The 23,951-nt window shown below is 39.4% G+C and overlaps 1 protein-coding gene across 4 annotated transcripts in view; it reads left to right on the forward strand.

Moving 5' to 3' along the window:
• Positions 1-23,951, forward strand: part of NCAPD3 (non-SMC condensin II complex subunit D3) — a 147,928-nt gene that overhangs the window by 70,404 nt on the left and 53,573 nt on the right. For all 4 annotated transcript variants that reach the window (XM_023557041.2, XM_023557042.2, XM_003417405.4 and 1 more), the window contains 2 exons: positions 5,912-6,046; positions 6,851-7,071. In XM_023557041.2, coding sequence (XP_023412809.2) covers positions 5,912-6,046; positions 6,851-7,071 — 356 coding nt within the window. The remainder of the gene's footprint in view (positions 1-5,911; positions 6,047-6,850; positions 7,072-23,951) is intronic.

A 23,951-nucleotide genomic window follows, 5' to 3' on the forward strand; every position in this document is an offset into this window, starting at 1 on the left:
CTTGACTGAACTAAGAAGCAGTCTAATCACATGTGTTACTGTTTGTTTTGTAGACTTGTCTAATCTTTGGCTGAAAGGTGGGCTTCAGTTCAGAGTTTGCAGGGTGTCTAGGGGCCATAGCCTCGAGGATTCCCCCAGTCTCTGTCAGACCAGTAAGCCTGGTCCTTTATTGTGAAATTTGAATTTTGTTCTACGTTTTTCTCCCCTTCTGTCCGGGACTCCCTGTTGTGATCCCTGTCAGAGCAGTCAGTGGTACTGGGCACCATCTAGTTTTTCTGGGCTCAGGCTGGTGGAGGATGTAGTTCATGTGGTCCATTAGTCCTTTGGACTATTATTTTCCTTGTGTCTTCGGTAATCTTCATTCTCCTTTGCTCGGAATGGGATGGGACCAATAGATATATTTTAGATGGTCGCTCTTAAGCTTTTAAGAATTCAGACACTACTCACCAAAGTAGGATGTAAAACATTTTCTTTATGAACTTTTTTATGCTAACTGACCAAAATTAGATGTTCCCTGAGACAGTAGTCCCCAGCCTTCAGCCCAGTAACTTGGTTCCTCAGGGTGTTTGGACGTGTCTAGGAGACTACTATGACTTTGCGTTGGTCAAATTGTGTTGACTTCTCCTATGTTGTGTGTTGTCTTTCCCTTCACCAGAGTTAACACTTGTCTACTATCTAGTTAGTGATTTCCCTCCTCACACCTATCCTGCCTTGTAACCATCAAAGATTGTTGGGGTTTTTTTTTTTTTTTTTCTATGTGTAAACTGTTTCTTGAGTTTTTATAATAGTGGTCTTGTATAATATTTGCCCTTTTGTGATTGACTTTTTTCACTTAGCACAGTGCCCTCCAGATTCATCCATGTCATGAGATGTTTTCTGGATTCATCATTGTTCATCATTGCATAGTATTCCATTGTGTGTATGTGCCATAGTTAGTTTATCCATTAATCTGTTGATGGGCATGTAGCTTGTTTCCATCTTTTTGCTATTGTGAATAATGCTGCAGTGAACATGGTTGTGCATATGCCTATTCATGTGACAGCTCTTATTTCTCCAGGAAATATTCCTAGGAGTGGAATTGCTGGATCTTAAGGTATTTCTATTTCTAGATTTTTAAGGAAGCACCATACCATTTTCCATAGTGTTTGCACCACTTTACATTCCCACTAGCAGTGCATAGGAGTTCCAGTCTCCCTGCAACCTCTCCAACGTTTATTTTCTGTATTTTTGAATAGCGTCAGTATTGTCAAGGTGAGAAGGTATCTCATTGTAGTTTTGATTTGCAATTCTGTAATGGCTAATAATCGCAAGCATTTTCTCATATGTCTCTTAGCCTCCTGAATGTCTTCTTTGGTGAAGTGTCTGTTCATATTCTTTGCCCATTTTTAAATTTTGTTATTTGTCTTTTTGGTGTTGACATGTTGAAGTATTTTACAGATTTTAGAGATTACATTCTTGTCCGATGTATTGTAGCCAAAAATTTTTTCCCAGTGTATGCATTCTCTTTTTATTCTTTTGGTGAAGTCTTTTATGAGTATAAGTGTGTAATTTTTAGGAGATACCAGTTACCTAGTTTATCATCTGATATTTGTGCATTGTTGGTTACGATTTGTGTTCTCTTTACGGTATGTATATATATAGAGAGCGTATATAGGAAACCCTGGTGGTGTAGTGGTTAAGTCCTCTGGCTGCAGACCAAAAGCTTGGCAGTTCAGATCCACCAGGCACTCCTTGGAAACTCTATGGGACAGTTCTACTCTGTCCTATAAGGTCACTATGAGTTGGAATCGACTCAACGGCAGCAGGTTTTGGTTTTTGGTTTTATGCTATACGCTAGGGCCCCTATCGTTATCCCTCTTTTTCTCCCATGATCTTTATAGTTTTTATATTTAATATGTTTTTTTTATTAACTTTTATTGAGCTTCAAGTGAACGTTTACAAATCCAGTCAGTCTATCACATATAAGTTTACATACATCTTACTCCGTACTCCCACTTGGTCTCCCCCTAATGAGTCAGCCCTTCCAGTCTCTCCTTTCATGACAATTTTGCCAGCTCCCCACTCTCTCTATCCTCCCATCCCCCCTCCAGACAGGAGATGCCAACACAATCTCAAGTCTCCACCTGATATAATTAGCTCACTCTTCATCAGCATCTCTCTCCTACCCACTGTCCAGTCCCTTTCATGTCTGATGAGTTGTCTTCGGGAATGGTTCCTGTCCTGTGCCAACAGAAGGTCTGGGGACCATGGCCGCCGGGATTCCTCTAGTCTCAGTCAGACCATTAAGTATGGTCTCTTTATGAGAATTTGGGGTCTGCATCCCACTGATCTCCTGCTCCCTCAGGGGTTCTCTGTTGTGCTCCCTGTCAGGGCAGTCATCAATTGTGGCCGGGCACCAACTAGTTCTTCTGGTCTCAGGATGATGTAGGTCTCTGGTTCATGTGGCCCTTTCTGTCTCTTGGGCTCTTAGTTGTCGTGTGACCTTGGTGTTCTTCATTTTCCTTTGCTCCAGGTGGGTTGAGACCAACTGATGCATCTTAGATGGCTGCTTGTTAGCATTTAAGACCCCAGACACCACATTTCAAAATGGGATGCAGAATGTTTTCTTAATAGAATTATTTTGCCAATTGACTTAGAAGTCCCCTTAAACCATGGCCTAATATGGTTTTTGATCCATTTTGAGTTAGTTTTTGTATATGGCGTGAGATATGGGTCCTGGTTCATTTTTTTACACATGTACTTCCAGTTTTGCTAGCACCCTTTGCTGAAGTGACTGTCTTTTTCCCATTTAATGGACTTTGGCCCTTTGTCAAAGATCAGCTGACCACGGGTGGATGGATTTACAACTGGTTCTTGATTCTGTTCCATTGGCCTATGTGTCTGTCGTTGTACCAGTACCGGGCTGTTCGGACTACTGTGGCTGTATAGTAGGTTCTGATATCAGGTAGTGTGAGGCCTTTTACTTTGTTCATCTTCTTAACAATGCTTTACTTATCCAGGGCCTCTTTCCTTTCCCTATAAAGTTGGTGATTAGTTTTTCCATCTCGTTAAAGAATGCTGTTGGTATTTGGGTTAGGATTGCATTATATCTGTAGATCGCTTTGGGTAGAGTTGACATTTTCACAATGTGGAGTCTTCCTACCCATGAGCATGGTTTGTTGTTCCATTTATATAAGACTCTTTTGGTTTCTTGGAGTAGTGTCTTGTAGTTTTCTTTGTGAAGGTCTTTTATGTACCTGGTCAGATTTATTCCTAAGTATTTTATTTTTTTAAGGGCTATTATAAACGGTGTTGCTTTCCTGATTTCCTTTTCTTAGTTCTCTTTGTTGGTGTGTAGGAATCCAACTGAGTTTTGTTGTTTATCTTGTATCCTTTTACTCTGCTGAATCTTTCTATTAGTTCCAGTAGTTTTCTTGTGGAATCCTTTGGGTTCTGTACGTGTAGTATCATATCGTGTGCATATAGGGGTAGTTCTACTTCTTATTACCAATTAGATGCCCTTTGTTGCCTTTTCTTGCCTTATTGCTCTAGCTAGGACTTCCAGCACAATGTTAAATAGGAGTGGTGATGAAGGGCATCTTTCTCTTTTTCCCATTCTCAGGGGGGGAAGGCTTTCACCTTCTTTCCATTGAGAATGATGTTGGCTGTTGGTTTTGTATAAACCAAACCTATTGCTGTTGAGTCGATTCCAACTCATAGCGACCCTACAGAACAGAGTAGAACTGTCCCATAGAGTTTCCAAGGAGCACCTGGTGGATTCGAACTTCCGACCTCTTGGTTAGCAGCCGTAGCACTTAACCACTACGCCACCAGGGCTTTGTATAGATGCCCTTTACTATGTTGAGGAATTTCTCTTCTATTCCTATTTTGAGTTTTTATCAGGAATGGGTGTTGAACTTTATTTTAAATGCCTTGTTTGTGTTGATTGAGATGATCATGTGATTCTTTTGTTCTTTTTAGGTGGTAGATTGCATTGATTTTCTAACTTTGAACCATCCTTGTGTACCTGATAAGAATCCCACTTGCTTGTGGTGTGTTATTTTTTTGATATATATTGAATTGTATTGACTAGAATTTCTGCATCTATATCATGAGAGATAATGATCTGTAATTTTTTTTGTGTGTTATCTTTGACTGTTTTGTATCAGGGTGATGCTGGCTTCATAGAATGAATTCTGGAGTGTTTCTTCCTTTCCTATGCATGAAATAGTTTTGAGTAGTACTGGTGTGAGCTCTTTCCTGAATGTTTGGTGGAATTCCCCAATAAAGTCGTCTGGGCCGGGGCCTTTTTTTTGATTGGGAGGTTTTTTTTATTACCTCTTCAATCTCTTGTCTTGTTAATGGTTCTGTTCAGATTTTGTACCTCCGTTTGTGTTAGTTTTGGTAGGTAGTGTGTTTCTATAAATTTGTCCATTTCCTCTAGATTTTCAAATTTGTTGAAGTACAGTTTTTCATAGTGTATTCTGTTATGATCCTTTTAATTTCAGTTGGATCTGTTGTAATGTGCCCCTTCTTGTTTCTTATTTGGGTTACTTGGTTTCTCTCCTGTTTTTCTTTTGTTAGTTTGGCCAGTGGTTTGTCAATTTGTTGATCTTTTCAAAGACCCACGTTTTCATCTTGCCGATTCTGTGTATTGCATTTCTGTTCTCTATTTCATTTATTCCTGCTCTGATCTTCATTAGTTCCTTCCTTCTGGTGACTGTGGGCTTCTTTTGCTGTTTTCTTTCTCTTTGAGTTGTAAGGCTAATGCTTTGATTTTGGTCCTTTCTTTTTTGATGTGTGTGGTATACCTGGACTGGGCCGGTTCGCTTAGCTGTGGTGCAGTGGGTTGGAGCCGGTGGGGAGGGAGGGGGCGGAACCAGGTCACTCAGATACAGTACAGCAGGGGTTGGCTGGTGGGGAGAAGTGAGAGGTGGAGCAGATGGGGGGTGGACAGAGGTAGATGAGGAGAAAATAAGAGCGGTTTGTGCTACTGCTTGCCAGAAGGGTAGGGGTTTGAGGAGTGTGTTCCTCTAGTTACTGGATGAGAGTGCTGCAGCCAGCAAATGGAACCTTACTTTACTGAGAGTGTGTCCGTACAGTTCCTCTATCTCCTATTGGGAGCCCCAGAAGATGGCTTTCTATCCTTCTGTAGAGTTGGCTTTATCTTAAGATGGTCACACTGTATGCTGCTGGTTAGTAGGGATCCTCCACTCTGCATCTCATTTGTTTCTTTCAATTAGTTTCTTCTTCTCAGCGGCTTTTGATCGAATATTTTATCCTGTCTTTTAAAGTTTAGGATTCCAGGATTGACTTCTGTCTGTTCTACTTGGTTTTTCAGGTCTTTGGTTGAGAGAGACAGGTTGGTGAGCCTGACTAGTCCACCATCCTGGTTCTCTCTCTAGACTTTTTTTATGTCCTGCATTTCTAAGGATTAAACTGGAAAGCGTAAGAGATTGTTTTTAAAAATTCTAAGGTCATATACATTACTTAACTTCTTTCATTTAACTAATGGTTAACCCTGATCCTTTTATATAGAAATTAAATAGATGAACTGAAGGATTATCTATTTTTAAGCTTTTTTACTGGGTTGCTGGCATTTTAAGAATCACAAATATTTATCCTTAATTTCTTTTGTTTAGAGTGGGGATTCTTAAGACCTGGAGACCATGAATAAGTTTGAGTAGGCTTCATGAAACCCCTGAAATTGTAAATATTTGTTCACATAACGTATGTCAAATTTGCTATAGAAACAGGCCTTAGCTTTTGTCAAATTCTTAAGGGTGGCATGTGGCAGGAGGGACACATGGATCCATGACCCCAAAATGCTCAGAACCACAAACTTAAAGGAAGTATCCCTTGGTCTGCAGTTTGTCTTTTTCTGTTTATACTATGCACGATCATCGCATCATGCCACATACTTGCCTTCTAGGTGTTAGTGAGTATTTTGAAGCACTGTGACATATCCGGTATGAAGGAAGACCTGTCAATTCTGCAGGACCAGTGTCGGGACCCCGCAGTGTCTGTCCGGAAGCAGGCCCTGCAGTCCCTTACTGACCTCCTTATGGTAAGAGGCCAGGCATTTTGTATCTAGTGGATGGTATTTGACGTGAAAAATAACTCAGCATGGTAATTCCTTGTTGCTAAATACTGTGCTAACCAGTAAAAACTCAACCAAGTCCTTTGAAGGACTGTGCCTCCAAAGAGGAAGGAAGAGGCATCTTTTAATTGCACATTATAGGCTGTTCCATATTAAATATTATTAGGAACCAATGCTAGAGAATGCTGATGGTTAGCCTTGTCTTGACTGCAGCTCAAATCTCAGATAGAAAACTCAGTTTTAAAATTAATCTGGTTAAGCCGAGGTTAGTTTTGTCTGTTAAGACATATACAGATGATATTGTCAAAAGGGCAGGTCTATTAACACTATATATGATTTAGTTCTACCAACTAATTAGCTGTTGAAGAATTTTAAAAATGTGTTTGTTTATTTTATGATAGAAGGCATTAAGCAATACCTTTTTTTTTTTTCCTGTCAACATCTATTCTAATTTTTCCTTGGGATAAATACTGATTATTTACTTTTATTTTCCATTTCCAAAAAAATGCTAATTTACTGTCAACAATAACATTATGACTTTAATGTTTATGATTAAAATTTCAGTCTGTACTGACTTATAAGAACTAGTGGTTGAACTTTGTGTTTGCATATATTTTGAGTGCTTTTTTTTTCCAGTTTATGTTTAATTTGCAGTAGTACGAATGATTATTTTTAATGTGTGTTTCAAAACATTAATCACGACTTTGCTGATTTGTAGTTATCCTTTTAATAGCGTGAAACTTTATGACTTCATAATTTTAAAATCCTAAGGCCCAGCCTAGATGTGTCCAGATCCAAAAAGCCTGGCTGACAGGGATCATCCCTGTGGTGATGGACTGTGAGAGCACTGTGCAAGAGAAGGCCCTGGAATGCCTTGACCAGCTCCTGCTGCAGAACATTAAGCATTACGATAAATTTCACAGTGGAGACGACAGCCAGATGCTTGCCTGGGCACTTCTTCCTCTCCTTACCACAGAAAGCCAGGAACTGAGGTATGTTCATTGTATGACTTGTTTTCCTTACAAAAGGCCTTATGTGTTTTTATTAATAAGTTGATATTGAACAATTGATCTTGAAAAAATCAGCTTTCAAAACTACTTAATATATATGAAGACTTAATTTTGGTCTTTTTTTCTTGACCTTCTACTTCAAATTTCCTAGCATTTTTATGGTGACTGTATTTTTGTGAAATCTCTGATCACTTTCTTTGCTTTGCTGTGGATGCTCTCCAGATTTAAATGGACGCCTTAATGTGGTGTAGAAAACACTGGTGGATACGGCACATACGTGTGAGCTTTCCACAGTGCTAGCTAGGAAAGGTCACTTTCTAGGTCTTCCAAGTTAAACTGTTCTTAACATTTTATTGAATTGGTTGGATTAATAACACTGCAGCTTTTTTTTTTTTTTCGTCTGATAGGGTTTACTAAGTATGCACTGTGTACAGCAAATATTGTGGTTATGAGCTAGGACCAGTAATGACGTGTTTCATCTGTACTGCAGTCATCTTCCAGTTTGACTGTATGTGTGCTACCTGGGGTGCTTTTGCTTTTTCTTATTATACAAGAAGCTCTTCCCTACTTGTTTATTTATAATTACAGATGAATTATCATACAGTAGAAAAAGTAATAGCGTTTACTTCATTAAATTCCGTTGTGTGGCCTTGGCAAATCACCTCATATCTCTGGGACTACTTTTCTCATTGGCAAGATGAGCCAGTTGGATCACATGACCACTTATGGTCCCTTTTTGGTATTAAAACTCTGTGACTAAAAATATATTCACTCGTTAAACATTTTTTGAGTACCAACTATGTGGTTGATTTAAAGAAGTTTTTTTTCTTCCTTTTTTTATTGTGCTTTAAGTGAAAGATTACAATTCAGCTTCTCATATAAAAACTTACACATACATTTGTTACGTGACCCTAGTTGCTCTCCCTATCACGTGACAGCATACTCCTCTCCACCCTGTTATTTCCCGTCCATTCAGTCAGCTTCTTTCCCCCTCTGCCTTCTCATCTTGTCTCCAGACAGCAGCTGCCCACATAGTCTCATGTGTCCACTTGACCTAAGAAGCACACTCCTCACCAGTATCATTTTATATCTTATAGTCCAGTCTAATCTTTGTCTGAAGAGTTGGCTTCGGGAATGGTTTTAGCTTTGGGCTAACAAGAGAGTTGGGGGCCATGTCCTATGGTGTCCCTCCAGTCACAGTCAGACCATTAAGTCTGGTCTTTTTACTGGAATTTGAGTTCTGCACCCCACTTTTTTCTTGCCCCATCAGGGATTCTCTGTTGTGTTCCCTGTCAGGGCAGTCACTGGTGGTAGCCGGGCATCATCTAGTTCTTCTGGTCTCAGGCTAATGGACTCTCTGGTTTATGTGTCCTTTTCTGTCTCTTGGGCTAATATTTTCCTTGTGTCTTTTGTGTTCTTTATTCTCCTTTGCTCCAGGTGGGTTGAGACCAATTGATGCATCTCAAACAGCCGCTTGCTAGCTTTTAAGACCCCAGGTGCCACTCACCAAAATGGGATGCAGAACGTTTTCTTAATAAACTTGGTTATGCCAGTTGACCTAGATATCCCCTGAAACCATGGTCCCCAGACCCCCGCCCCTGCCACTCAGTCCCTGGAAGTGTTTGGTTGTGTTCAGGAAGCTTCTTAGCTTTTGGTTTAGTAGTTGTGCTGACTTCCCCTGTATTGTGTGTTGTCCTTCCCTTTATCTAAAATAATTCTTGTCTACTATCTCATTAGTGAATACCCCTCTCCCTCCCTCCCCAACCTTGTAACCATCAAAGAATGTTTTCTTCTGTATTTAAACCTTTTCTTGAGTTCTTATACTAGTGGTCTAATACAACATTTGTCCATTTGTGACTGACTGATTTCACTCAGCATAATGCCTTCCAGATTCATCTATGTTATGAGATGTTTCACAGATTCATCATTGTTCTTTATCATTGCATAATATTCCATGTGTGAATATACCATAGTTTATCCATTCATCCAGTGATGGGCACCTAGGTTGTTTCCAACTTTTTGCTGTTGTAAACGGTGCTGCAATGAACATAGGTATGCATATATCTATTCATGTGATGGCTCTTATTTCTCTAGGATATATTCCAAGGAGTAGGATTACTCAGTGGTATGGTAGTTCTATTTCTAGCTTGTTAAGGAAGTGCCAAATTAATTTCCAAAGTGATTATACCATTTTACATCCCCACCAGCACTGTATAATTGTTCCAGTCTCTCCACAACCCCTCCAGCATTTATAATTTTGGGTTTTTTTTTTTTTTTTTTTTAGCGCTAGCCTTGTTGGGGTAAGATGGTATATCATTATAGTTTTGATTTGCATTTCTCAAATGGCAAATGATCTTGAGCATTTCCTTATGTATCTATTAGCTGCCTGAATGTCTTCTTTGGTGAAGTGCCTGTTCATATCCTTTGCCTGTTTTTTAATTGGGATATTGTTTTTTCGTTGCTGAGGTTTTGCTCTATCTTGTAGATTTCAGAGATTGACGCTGATCAGATTTGTTGTAGCCAAAAACTTTTTCCCAGTCTGTAGGTTGTCTTTTTACTCTTTTGGTAAAGTCTTTGGGTGAGCTTAAGTGTTTAGTTTTTAGGAACTCCCAGTTATCTAGTTTCTCTTCTGGTGTTCATGCATTGTTACTAATATTTTATATTCTGCTTATGCCATGTATTCGGGCTCCTAGTGTTGTCCCTATTTTTTCTTCCATGATCTTTATCATTTTAGATTTTATATTTAGGTCTTTGATTCATTTTGAGTTAGTTTTTATGCATAGTGGGAGGTATGGGTCTTGTTTAATTTTTTTTGCTGGTAGATATCCAGTTATGCCAGTACCATTTGTTAAAGAGACTGTCTTTTCCCCAATCAATAGACTTTGGGCCTTTGTCAAACATCAGCTGCTCATAAGTGGAAGAATTTATGTCCGGATTCTCAATTCTGTTCCACTGGTCTATGTATCTGTTGTTGTACCAGTACCAGGCTGTTTTGAATACCATGGCAGTATTATACCTATTATACATTCTAAAATCAGTAGTGTGAGGCCTCCCACTTTGTTCTTTTTCAGTGATGCTTTACTAATCTGAGGCCTCTTCCCTTGCCATATGAAGTTGGTGATTTGTTTCTCTGTCTCATTAAAGAATGCCTTTGGAATTTGAATCAGGATTGTATCATATGTATACATCGCTTTGGGTAGAATAGACATTTTCACAATGTTGAGTCTTCCTATTCGTGAGCAAGGTATGTTTTTCCACTTACGTAGGTCTGCTTTGGCTTCTTGCAGCAGTGTCTTGTAGCTTTCTTTGTATAGGTCTTTTATGTTTCTGGTTAGATTGATTCTTAAGTATTTTATCATCTTGGGGGCAATTATAAATGGTATTGATTTGGTGATTTCCTCTTCGACATTCTCTTTGTTGGTGTATAGGAATCCAACTAATTTTTGTATGTTTATCTTGTATCCTGATGCTTTGCTGACCTCTTCTATTAGTTCCAGTAGTTTTCTTATGGATTCTTTAGGGTTTTCTATGTATAAGATCATATCATCTGAAAATAGAGATACGTTTACTTCTTCCTTACCAATTTGGATCCCCTTTATTTCTTTTTCAAGCCTAATTGCTCTGACTAGGACCTCCAGCACAATGCTGAATAAGAGTTGTGGTAAAGGGCATCCTTGTCTGGTTCCTGTTCTCAAAGGGAATGCTTTCAGACTCTTTCCATTTAGGATGATGTTGGCTGTTGGCTTTGTATAAATGCCCTTTATTATGTTGAGGAATTTTCCTTCTATTCCTATTTTGCTGAGAATTTTTATCATGAATGGATGTTGGACTTTGTCAAATGCCTGTTCTGCATCAATTGATAAGATCATGTGGTTCTTGTCTTTTATCTATGTGATAGATTACATTGATTTTTTTTTCTAATGTTGAACCATCCCTGCACACCTGCTATGAATCCCATTTGGTCGTGGTTAATTTTCTTTCTTTTTTTGATATGTTGTTGAATTCTATTGGCTAGAATTTTGTTGCAGATTTTTGCATCTAAGTTCATGAGGGATATTGATCTGTAGTTTTTTTGTGGTGTCTTTACCTGGTTATGGTATCAGGGTTAGGCTGGCTTCATAGAATGTGTTTAGGAGTATTCCATCCTTTTCTATGCTCTGAAATACCTTTCGAAGTATTGGTGTTAAATCTTCTCTGAAAGTTTGGTAGAATTCTACAGTGAAGCCGTCAGGGCCAGGGCTTTTTTTTGCTGGAGATATTTTAAATTACTTTTTCAATCTCTACTTTTGTTATAGGCTTATTTAGTTCTGCCTCTGTTTGTGTTAGTTTAGATAGGTAGTGTGTTTCTAGAAATTTGTCCATTTCCTCTAGGTTTCCAAATTTGTTAGAGTACAGTTTTTGATAGTATTCTGTAATGATTCTTTTAATTTCAGTTGACTCTGTTGTGATGTCAACCATCTCAATTCTTATTTGGGCTATTTGCTTCGTCTCCTGTTTTTCTTTTGTCAGTTTTGGCCAGTGGTTTGTCAAGTTTGTTAATCTTTTCAGAGAACCAGCTTTTGGTCTTGTTAACTCTTTAAATTGTTTTTCTATTCTCTGTTTCATTTAATTCTGCTCTAATTTTTATTATTTGCTTTCTTCTGGTGGCTGAGGGCTTGTTTTGCTGCCCTTTTTCTATTTGTTTGAGTTGTAGGGTTAATGTTCTGATTTTGGCCCGTCTTTTTGGATGTGTACATTTATTGCCTTAAATTGACCTCTGAGCACTGTTTTTGTTGTGTCCCAAAGGTTCTGGTGGGATGTGTTTTCATTCTCATTTGATTCTATGAATTTCTTTATTCTGTCTTTAATGTCTTCTAAAACCCAGTTGTTTTTGAGTAAGGTGTTGTTCAGTTTGCATGTGTTTGTTTTTTTTTTCCTTGATTTTTCTGATATTGATTTCTACTTTGATGGCTTTATGGTCAGAAAAGATGCTTTGTAATATTTCAGTGTTTTGGATTCTGCTAAGGCTTGCTTTAAGACCTAATATGTGGTCTATTCTGGAGAATGCTCCATGTGTGTTGGAAAAAAAGTATACTTGGTTGCTGTTGGGTAGAGTGTTTTGTGTATATCTGTGAGGTCAAATTGGTTTATTGTGGCATTTAGATCTTCCTTGTCTTTATTGAGCTTCTTTCTGTATGTTCTGTCCTTCACTGAAAATGATGTTGAAGTCTCCCACTATTATTGTGGAGCTGTCTATTTCTCTTTTCAATGCTGTTAGAGTTTCTTTTATGTATTTTGGAGTCTTGTGGTTGAGTACATACATATTTACTATGGTTATGTCTTCCTGGTGTATTGATCCTTTAATCAGTATATAGTGTCCTTCATTATCCTTTGTGGTAGATTTAACTTTAAAGCCTATTTTGTCAGAAATGAATATTGCCAATCCTGCTCTTTTTTGATTGTTGTTTGCTTGATATGTTTTTTTCCATCCTTTGAGTTTTAGTTTGTGTTTTTAAGTCCAAGGTGTATCTCTTGTAGGCAGCATATAGACAGATCAGTTTATCCATTCTGCCACTCTGTGTCTCTTTATTGGTGCATTTAGTCCATTTGCAGCATAATTATTGATAGGTATGAGTTTAGTGCTGTCATTTTGTTGTCTTTGTGTGTGTGTGTTTTTGACAGTTTTTTTTTCCACTTAATTTTCTGAGCTGAGTCATTTTTCTTTTTGTATTTTCCTTTTGCCTCTTTCATTGTTGTTGAGTTTGTATTTGCTGAGTCTTTATGTTTTTTCTTGTTATTTTGATGTGTAGGATTGTCATTTTCCTTTGTGGTTACCTTAATATTCACCCCTATTTTTCTTAGTGTAAACCAATCTTTTATTGCTTTATATTGCCTTGATTTCATCTCAATCTATGACTACATTTTTTATTCCCTCTTTTTGGTTTTAAATTTGTCACCTTTTACATAATGACTTCTCTTTTTCCCTGTTTTGAGCTTTTTAGCTTTGATTTATTTTTGTGATCCCTATCTGTGTTGATATCTGATTCTTCTGTTCTGTGTTCCAGTCTTGGGTTGTTATCTGCCTTTATTGCTTTAGTATTTCTTGTAATTTTGGTTTGGTATTTGCAAATTCCCTAAACTTCTGTTTATCTGGAAATGTCCAAATCTTGCCATGATATTTGAGAGAAAGTATAGAAAAGGTTAACAAATCATAAGCTCAATAAATATCACAAAGAAAATATATCCATGTAACTACTACCCAAGTCATGAAATAAAACATTACCAGGCCGAAGAAGGACCCTCACACTCCCATCCAATCACTATCTTTTCCACCTGCTCAAAGGTAACCACTACTGTTAGTTTTCTCTCTTTGTAAACTTTATATAAATAGAATTATACGGTACGTATTCTTTTGTGTATCTGGCTCATTTCACTCAGTATAAAGTATGAGTCATTCAGGTTGTTGTGTATTGATTTTAATTACTCTGTGTGTGTGTGTGTGTGTATGTATGTGTGACATTTTTACTAAACCACAATGTGTTTACCCGTTCTACTGTTGATTGATAATTGGGTTTTGTTTTGTTTTGGTTTTTTTCAGTTTTTCACTATTAGGTATAATACTGCTATGAATATTCCTATGCATATCTTTTCTTTTTTTGGTAATATTTTATTGTCTGTGTGGTGAAAGTTTGCACAGAAAGTTAGGTTTCCCTTTGACAGTTTCCACACAGATTGTTCATTGACGTTACATTTTTCACAATGTGTCAGCATTCTCTTTAATTGTGTTCTGGTTGTTCTGTTTCTAGTACTCTAGTTTCCCTGCCCCCTTATTGTCTCGTCTTTGCTTTGGAGTAAATATTGACCTTTTGATCTCATATAGATGCTTTTTAGTAGAGCACTGTTCTTAAGGGTATTAACCTTTATTTTGTGTGCCACACTGCTATTTTGCTAAAAGGTGATCTCATGGTATAGTTGTCGTTCGAGGTTTAAACAGTGTCTTAGGGTGATAGTATCAGGGAGTCTTCTGCTCTCAACTGGTCCAGTTAGTCTGGACTTTTTTTTTAAGAATTTCAGTTTGTTGTACATTTTATTCCCATTCTTTCCAGGATGAAATGTTGTACCCCAGGTCAGAATAGTCAGTGTGGTAGCCAGGCACCATCTAGTTCTTCTGGTCTCAGTGTAGATGAGGCTGTGGCTCTTGTAGGCTACCAGCCTTGTAGACTTTGGTTACCATCTTACTCTTTTGCTTCTGACAAGTAGAGACCAATAGTTGTGTCTTAGATGCCAGTCACAAGCTTTTAAGACCTCAGACGCTACCCACCTCACTAGGATGCAGAAAATCAACTTCGTGAACTATGTTTGCCTGAATTGCCCCATGAGACTATGATCCTAGGCCTTCAAACCCAGAAAACCAGTCTCTGAAGGTGTTTAGTTATGCCTGAGTAGTGTCTGTAGTTGTGTCTTCCGTGAATGTATGTGCCTGCACATACATACACACATATCTGTATTTACATGTATATATAGAAAAGCTGGTAGTATAGTGGTTAAGTGAAACAGCTGCTTACCAAAAAGTCGGCAGTTCAAGTCCAGCAGGCACTCCTTGGAAACTCTATGGGGCAGTTCTACTTTGTCCTGTAGGATCGCTATGAGTCGGAATCGACTCGCTGGCAATAAGTTTTTTTTATATAGATACTTCTGTCGGTTCTCACATATGTATATACCCTACCCAGATATGTATATGCCTATTTCCATCCATATGTGATCATATACTCTTTTTTGGTCTTTGTTGGAGTTGGTGCTCTCCTATCTATGTTGAATTCTTTAGTATAGGCATGCATTTCTCTTGAGTGCTTCTCATTGACATCGTTTACTTTGGTCATGCTGTGCTCGCTACACCCACATTTGGTGCCACTTTTCCTGTCACCAAAAATAACAAGTATCTATGAATCTATGATCTCGAGCTTGCTTTCCCCCACCCTTCTTTCCCTGGTAACCACCAATGAACAGTGGTCTCTCTCTATATATATTCTTGTTATAAAAAGAGATCATACAATATTTGTCCTTATGTGCTTGACTTATTTCACTTAGCATTGTGCCCTCCAGGTCCATCCATGTTATGTTTCACGACTCGTCATTGTTTTTTATGGTTGTGTAGTATTCCATTGTATGTATGTACCACATTTTGTTCATTCTTTCATCTGTTGAAGGGCACTTTGGCTGTTTCCATTTTTTTACTGTCGTTAAATAAAGCTGCATATGTTTGTTCGTGTCACTCCTTTTAGGTCTCTACAGTATATGCATAGGAGTGGGATTGCTGGATCATAGGTAGTTCTATTTCTAGTTTTTTGAGGCAGTTCCGTGCCGTTTTCCATAGTAATTGTACCATTTTACAGTCCCACCAGGAATAGGTAAGTGTTCCAGTCTCCTCACATCCTACCAACATCTGTTGTTATCTGTTTTTTTTGTTGTTGTTGTTTGTTTTTTTATCAGTGCCATTTTAGCTGGGGTGAGATGCTATCTCATGGCAGTTTTGACTTGCATGTCTCTAACGGCTAATGATCGTGAGCATCTTGAGCATCTTTTCGTGTGTTCGTTTGCTGCTTAGGTGTTCTCTTTGGTGAAGGTCCTATTCATGTTCTTTGTCCATTTTATAATTGGGATGTTTGTGTTTATGTTGTTGAGTTGTTAAAGTTTTGTATAAATTTTAACGATTAGACCCCTATCGATACTGTATTTTAGTGCAAATAACACGTTATATGTTTTGCCAACAATACCTTCCCCACACGAAGTATTCTTGTAAACGTGCTATGCTAATATTTTTACATGTTGCTGTAAAAACAAATTAGCATAGTACATTTACAAAAATAGCTTGTGTGGGTAGGGTGCAATTGGGAAAAAATGTATAATGCGCGTGTTATTTGTATAAAACTACATTATGTCATTTCCAAAGATTTTTTCCCAGTGTGTAGGTTATCTTTTTACTCTTTTGGTAAAGTCTTTTGATGAGCATAGTTTTTAATTTTTATGAGGTCCCATTTATCTATTTTGTCTCCTATTTGTGCATTTGTTCTTATGTTTGTTGCTCTATTTTTACAAAAGACTAGGTCGCATACTTTTCTCCTTGTGTTTTCTTCCAGAAATTTTATAGTTTTAGGTTTAACATTCAGGTGTCTGGCCCATTTTGAGTTAGTTTTTGTGTATGGTATGGGGCATAGGTCCTGTTTCATTTTTCTGTGAATAGTTGTCCAGTTTTTCCAGCACCATTTATTAGACTGTTTCTGCCCCATTGAATGGACTTGGACTCCTTGTTGAAAATAAGTTGTCCACAGATGACTGGATTTATTTCTGGGTTCTCAGTTCTGTTCCACTGTTCTGTGTGTCTATCATTGAAGCAGTACTCGATTCTGACTCATAGCAACCCTATAGGACAGAGTAGAGCTGCCCCATAGGGTTTCTAAGGAGCAGCTGGTAGATTGTGCTGCCAACCTTTTGGTTAGCAGCAAAGTTTTTAACCACTGCACCTTCAGGGTTCCTTGATTACAGTGGCTGTATAGTATGTTTTGATATCAAAGAGTGTGAGGCATCCTACTTTGTTCTTTTTCAGTATTGCTTTGGCTATTTGGGATTTCTTTCCATATAAAGTTGGTTGTTAGTTTTTCCATTTCAGTAAAGAATGTTGTTGGGATTTGTATTGGGATTGCACTGTATTTGTAGATATCTTTTTTTTTTTAAGGTAGAATTGACACTTTCATTGTTAAGCCTTCTAATCTATGAGCATGGAATGTCTATAAGTAGGTCTCTTTTAATCTTTTGTAGTAGTGTTTTATAATTTTCACTGTATACATCTTTTATGACCCTCATTAGGTTAATTCCTAGGTTTTTCTTTTTTATCATTTGGGGGGTTATTGTAAATGGTATTGTTTTCTTGATTTCCTTTTCAGAGTAGTTTTTGTTAGTGTGAAATAATCCAAGTGATTTTTGTATGTTGATCTTGTAGCCTCAATGTTTTTGAGTTCTTCTCTTAGTTCCAGCAGTTTTCTTTAGGGTCTTCTATGTGTAGGATCATGTCCTCTATGAATAGAGATAGTCTGACTTCTTCCTTTCTGACTTGGATACCATTTATTCCTTTCTTGTCTTATTGCCCTGGCCAGGACTTCCACTACAATGTTGAATGACAGTGGTGATAATGGGTATCCTTCTCTCATTTGTGTTTTTAAAGGGAAGGATCTCAATCTTTCTTTATTGAATATAATGTTGGCTGTTGGTTTTGCGTGTTATGTCCTCGATTATGTTGAGAAATTTCCCTTCTTTCCAATTCGAAGTGTGTTGAATTTTACCAAATGCCTTGTCTGCATCAATTGATGTGATCGTGTGGTTCATTTTCTTTGTTTTATTTATGTGGTGGATTACATGGATTGATCTTCTAATTTTGAGCCACTCTTACAGTCCTGGTATGAATCCCACCTGATCATGGTGTATGATGTTTTTGATATGTTGCTGAGTTCTGCTGGTTAGAATTTTGTTGGAAAATTTCACATCCATGTTCATGAGGAATGTTGGTCTGCGTTTTTTTTTTTTTTTGGCGGGGGCTGTTTGCTTGGTTTAGGTATCAGGGTTATGCTGGTCTCATAGAAAAAGTTAGGGAGTGTTCCATCCTCTTCTATGTTTTTGAAGAGCTTGAGGAGAATTGTTGTCAACTCTTCTCTGAATGTTCGGTAGAATTCCCCAGTGTAGCCACCTGGTCCTGGGCCTTTTTTTTTGATGACATCTTCAGTCTCTTCTTTAGTAATGTATCTGTTTAGATTTTTTACCTCTGTGTGAGTTTAGGTGGGTAGTGGGTTGCTAGGAATTTGTCCATTTCATCTAGGTTTTCAAATTTGTTGGAGTACAATTTTACATAGTAATCTATTATGATCCTCTTCATCAGCTGGATCTACTGTAATGTCTCCAGTTTCATTTCTAAATTTGGTTATTTTCCTCTTCTTGTTTTTCTCTTTAACATTCTATCCAGTGGCTTATCTATTTTATTGATTTCTTTCAAAGAACCGACTTCTGGTTTCGTTGATTCTGTTTTTTTTTCTATTTTGTTTATTTCTGCCTTGATCTTTATTATTTCCTTTTTTCTGGTAGCTTTAGGCTTCTGCTCTTTGTTTTCTATTTATTCAAGTTGTGGGTTCAAGTTTTTAAATCTGTATCTTTTTTAATGTAGTCATTTATTGCTATGGATTACCCTTTGAGTACTGATTTTGCTGTATCCCAGAGGTTTGATATGTTATGTTTTTGTTTGTAAATGAATAATTTGTTTTATAAAGATCAGCACAAAACTGTTTCCTGTGAAACCCAAAAGAACCAAAACCATTGCCGTCGGGTCAGTTCCGGCTGATAGTGACCCTATAGGACGGAGCAGAATTGCCCCATAGAGTTTCCAAGGAACACCTGGTGGATTCAAACTGCTTACCTTTTGGTTAACAGCCGTAGCTCTTAACCACTATGGCACCAGGGTTTCCGGTTCCTCTGAGGCAGAGGTTAAAGATGTCCCAAACGTCCAACTTTTCCAAGCTGCCGTACCATTCCATCATCTCTAACATGAACTACTCTGCCGTGCCTCAGTACTCTCCCTCCTGTCTTTGGGTTCTCTAATTCCCTGTAACGTCTCAAATTCATGGATCAGGTGTAGACTTCTCCCTGCCCTCAGTCTCTGCTGAAAGGCACTCAGCTTTCTTGCTCCATGGGCCAGGAAGCCCACTGCACTGTCTCCTACAGGTCTCTGCTACAGGTCTCTCCCTCTTCGGTGATGGTGGGCTCTCCCCTCTGCTCTGAAACTGACTCTCTTTTAAGGCAAAATTGATCAATCCCCTTGGTAGGCCACACTTACCCTATCATACAGTCACCTGGGTGGGAGTTATAAGATCATGGCTAGAAAAGCCACACACAAAGGTAATTAATCCACCACAGGCCACCCTCTGGCTTTTTTTAGCTGTTGGCCCTTTCATACTTGAAAGATTAACTTCCCCTTCCCAATCATTTACCAGTCCAAAACAGTCATTAACAATTAGCCCTTCAACATGGCAAAGAGTCCAAAGGGTGAGTTTACTCAGCTACCAGCCATTCAGGTCTGCTGTGGGTTTCCATCTGAATTTTTCAGGTTCTCCAAAAGTCATCTCGTCTTCACCCTTTCTGGCCTCTGACAAAATTCAACTGAAAGAAGATTATTCCCTTGCTTTGAGTCTCTCTCAAGTTATCAGCATAATGTTAGGTTTCCCCTGCTGCATAGCCCATTTATTCATTTCTTTACCTTCAACTATTATTTCTCCTTACTTCTGTTTGTCATTTATTTTTAGCCAGACTTTTCTACCTTGGGAAGGAACATCAGGTTCAGCTGCTGTGCTAGTCCAGATTGCTGGTAGCAAGACCAGTCTAGCAAGTGTGACCTCCTCAGTCCACTCACATTCATGTTGGGTAGGGTTACATAGGTACAACAGTAGTGGCTGTCTTGCCCAGTAGTAGGCAGTATGTCACTTTTCACTGTCAACCCCAATTTTGCCAGATGGTGGGGAGGTACAATCCATTCCATCAGACCCTTGGAAATTCTGGCATACATGTTCAGGGGTGTAGTTACACTCTCTTGCTTGAGGATCATCTCTGCTTCTGGCATCCGCAGCTGCATTCCTGGTCCCAGAGCCGCAGCATCCGGCTGGAAAAAAACAATTTTAGGTGATACAGGGAAGAACTGCACAATGGCACCAGCATCCTCCCCCACCGCCTCTTCCCCCAGCTCCCCCAGAGAAGCGTAGGAATCTGTCCACTGGTGATCCTCTTTGTTTCCCTCATGTTGAGTGTGAGCACACACCCATGAAGGTGTGTGAGCCAGCCCTTCGTGCCTTTCTCTCTCCCCATTTTGGATAACAAATGTTTCAATTGCCCATGCCGATTCTCTTATCAAACCATTATTCTGAGGGTGGTATGAAACATGGTATGTCTATTTAATATGATCTTTCTTGGCCCATGGCTGCACCCTGTGGGCTGTGAAGTGTGTTCCTTGGTCTGATGAAATATAACTCAGTGGCCCAAATTGGTGCAGTAGCTTTTGTTCCAGTCCCTTCACGGTATTTTTGGCATTTGCATATGTCATGGAATATGCAAAGTCCAGTGCAGAGTATCTATTCCTGTGAGGACCTGTTTGTAGCCACCTGGTGCCACCAATGTCATTGGTCCAATATAATCAACTTGCCAGCTATGTGCAGGACCTCACCCCTGGGGAATCTGCTGTATAGCCATCTGCAACCTCGGTCTTTCTTGCTGGCAGACAGAGCAGTCCTTATTGGCATTTTGTGCCTCAGATGGTGCAAGGAGAATGCGTCTAGATTCAGCCCATCTATGCATTGCTGCAGCACTACCATGTCTACTCATTTCGTGGACCCAGTTGGCCACCTCAAGTGAGTGTACTAACAGATCCGCTTACAAATTCCAGTTGCCTTCTAATCCAGGAAGGGGGTTTTCCTGATGGGCATTGACATGCCCTGCACGGGTGTCCCCTTAATAGTCTGATTTTCCATCGCCCATTTTGCCTGATCATATAGCTAAGGCTGTTGGCCATTGCCCATGAATCAGTAAAAATCCACCCAAGAATTTCACCATTTAGGCAGGGCCTTAGATTTTTGCTGGATTTATTAACCAGCCTCCATTGGTCGTATGTGGAAAAAACCGCCACCACTATATTCAAATCAGCCCTAGCCTGTTCTTCAGTGCTTAATCTTAACATATTGTCAGTGTAATGTATCATCGTACTTGAGATCCATACCAAGTCCAAGTCTCTTCTAAAGAAACTATGACAGTAAGGTGGTGAATTCAGATAGCCCTGTGGCAATGTAGTGAAGGTAAGCTGAGAGCCTTTTTACGTGAAAGCAAACTGCACCTAGCTCTTTTCTGAGATTGGTATGGAGAAAAAGGTATTTGCAAGATCAGTCAGTGCATACCAGTCTCCTCTAGCCTGCCGCAGCTTTTATTTTCTCCACCATTGATACCATGTCTGGAACAGCTGCAGCCACAGGGTGGCACTACTTAGGCCTCGATAGTCTACTGTCAGCCTCTATGAGCCACCTGCCTTTTTCATGGGCCCTACAGGGCTGTTACACAGAGAAATTGTTGGCACCAGTACTCCAGCCTTTAGCATGTCTTTAATCAAGGCGGTAACCTCCTTTTGTCCACCAGGTATCCTATACTGTTTCAAATTAACAACCTGAGTGTGTTTGGGCAATTCTAATGGTCCCCATTTAGCATATTTGATCAATACTGGCCTAAGGGCAGACTTACACACCTTCAGTTTTACAATATCGGGAAGAGGGAGTGTTCCCCAATTAGACATAATATCCTCACCAATAGTACATTCAGACAAGGGAGATGCAACTACTTCATAAAAGATCTGTTTAAATCTTCCAATTCTCATCCAGACTTTCACCTTATTCCCATCAACCATTGCATCCCCACATCCCTCCAGTCTAACCTTAGGCCACTTCAAGCTTTTATTGACAGGTTTTGGGATTATAGTACATTGAGCTCCTGTGTCCAGGAGCCCCAAGAAAGGTCTCTCTTCCCCACCCCCAGGCCATTTCATCCGCACATGTGCATATAGCCTTGGGTCCCCTGCTGGGAGCTGGACCAGAAGACCCTGGCACCCTTGTCAATCCTTGTCTTGATCTACCAGCCAAGCCTTTGCTTCAAATGGCCCCAGGTGGGAATTTCCATCATTAAATACCTCCCAGCTGGAGTGAATAGGGCAGACTTGTTTAGCCCTCTTTAACATTGGGTGATCAGCAGAAATTTCTGTTGGTCCACCCAACCTCCTGTAGTGCTGCCTTAGAACCTTTGTCTCAACTCCATCAATTGCTATATTCATCCCATTTCTTAGTAACCATCTAAAAATCATTTTACTGTTGGGTAAGTTCTTTGCCCATTGCCTCTTCCCATTCTCCTATAATTCACCCTTATGTTTCTTGCACCAGTAAGACCCATGCAGGGAAGCTGTGCCAACAGATCCTATAAGGGTTCTCGGATTGTTGATTTATTTCACAGTAGCAACATTACATGGGCTGCCCATGTAGAAAGGTCTCCCTCGATTACCATATCTACCATGACCTGTGTAAGGGGCATACTCAGTGGGTGAACATCATGACCAACATAAAGCCACTCCAGCATGGCTTAACAGAAGCAGCATATCAGCTGCTTCCTCTGGAGTGTTCCATTGGGTATTTAGAGGGGGAGAGAGGCAGTTTCCTTTCTCAGGGTAAACAAATCTCACCACAGATTTTATCCAGTCTATCAAGCTGACCATCCCCTCTGGGTTAACCTGCTGTGTAAGTAGATCTTGTATCATCATTTGCGACTGTTCCATAGTGAATTGTGGGTCTTGCATCAACCCAAACATGCTCTTCCATTCTGCAGCATTCAAAACTAAAGACACTGCCCCTAATTTAGTCGCTCTCACCATCCATTTTAGTAACGGTTCCTTGGGAAGCTGACAATACCGGTCTACAAACTGAAGCCACTCCTTTACACCGTACCCTCAGATTTCTGTGGTTTCTTCCCTTTGCCCGTTGCCCTCCTGGACTATCTTCTTGGTGGCCAGTGGTGGTAGAGGAACTGCCTGTTATTCCAACCCAATTTTTCCTTTCCGGGTCTGCCGAGCCTAGCAGTCATAGCTCTGACTGGACTGGATATGGGCTTGGTTCAGTGCTAAAATCAGCCCCTACATTCTTTTTCCCTGCCATTGTAGCTATTTCAGATAACAGAAACCAAGGAATTGTATGTCTAGCTCTTATCACTCTGTATTTCCATATGCATACAACTAGCCAATTCCTCCCTAATTCTCTGCAATGTCTCACAGAACTCATGAACCATATAAAGGAAATGGCTTACGGCATTGTGGAGGCTGGAAAGTCTCAGGTATGTGGGTCAGGCTTAGACTTCTCCCTAGTCCTCAGTCTCTGCCCAAAGGCACTCAGCTTTCTCGCTCTGTGGGCCAGGAAGCCCACTGCGCCATTTCCTGTGTATCTCTGCTGCAGGGTCTTTCCTTCTTTGGTGGTGGTGAGCTCTCCTGTCTGCTCTGGGATTGACTCTCTTTTAAGGCAAAAATGACCAGTCCCCTTGATTAGCCACAATTACGCTATCATACAGTCACCTGGGTAGGAGTTACAAGACCACGGCTAGAAAGGCCACCGCAGTTTGAGTGTTAAGAATTTTTAAATTTTACATTTGATTGCTTCTGTGACCATACATGGAAACTAACGGTGTTTTAGTAGTATGTTATTTAGTTTCCATGTATTTTTTTTCCTCTTGTTTTTTCTGTTGTTAATTTCTAGCTTTGTACCATTATGGTCAGAGAGGATGCTTTGTGTAATTTAAATATTTTTAAATTTGTTGAGACTTTATGTCCTAGCATATGATCTGGAACGTGATCCACATGTGCTGGAGTAAAATGTATATTGTTCTGATGATGAGTGGTGTGTTCTATATATGTCCGTTAGGTCAAATTGGCTTATGGTTTTATTTAAGATCTCAGCGTCCTTAGTGGTCTTTCTTTTAGATGGCTCTGTCTGAAATTGAAAGTGGTGTGTTGAAGTCCCCAACTATCATGGTGGAGTTGTCTGTTTCTTCGTTTGCATTAGTATTTGTTTTTTGTATTTCGGAGCGTTGACGTTAGGTTCATATATAAATGTCTTCTTGCTGGGTTTGTTACTGGAGAATGGCCTCGGTTCTTGTCTTCGGTATAGGAAAGATTTCAAACACTGAGACAAATAGTGCCAAGTGAGCAGAGGTTTATTAGCAAGCAGAGGGTTAGTAGTAAAAGTATACTTGACTAGGAAGTGTCAAGCAGGCTACTCAGA

This window comes from Loxodonta africana, chromosome 15 (genome assembly GCF_030014295.1).
Source record: "Loxodonta africana isolate mLoxAfr1 chromosome 15, mLoxAfr1.hap2, whole genome shotgun sequence".
Lineage (NCBI taxonomy): Eukaryota > Metazoa > Chordata > Mammalia > Proboscidea > Elephantidae > Loxodonta > Loxodonta africana.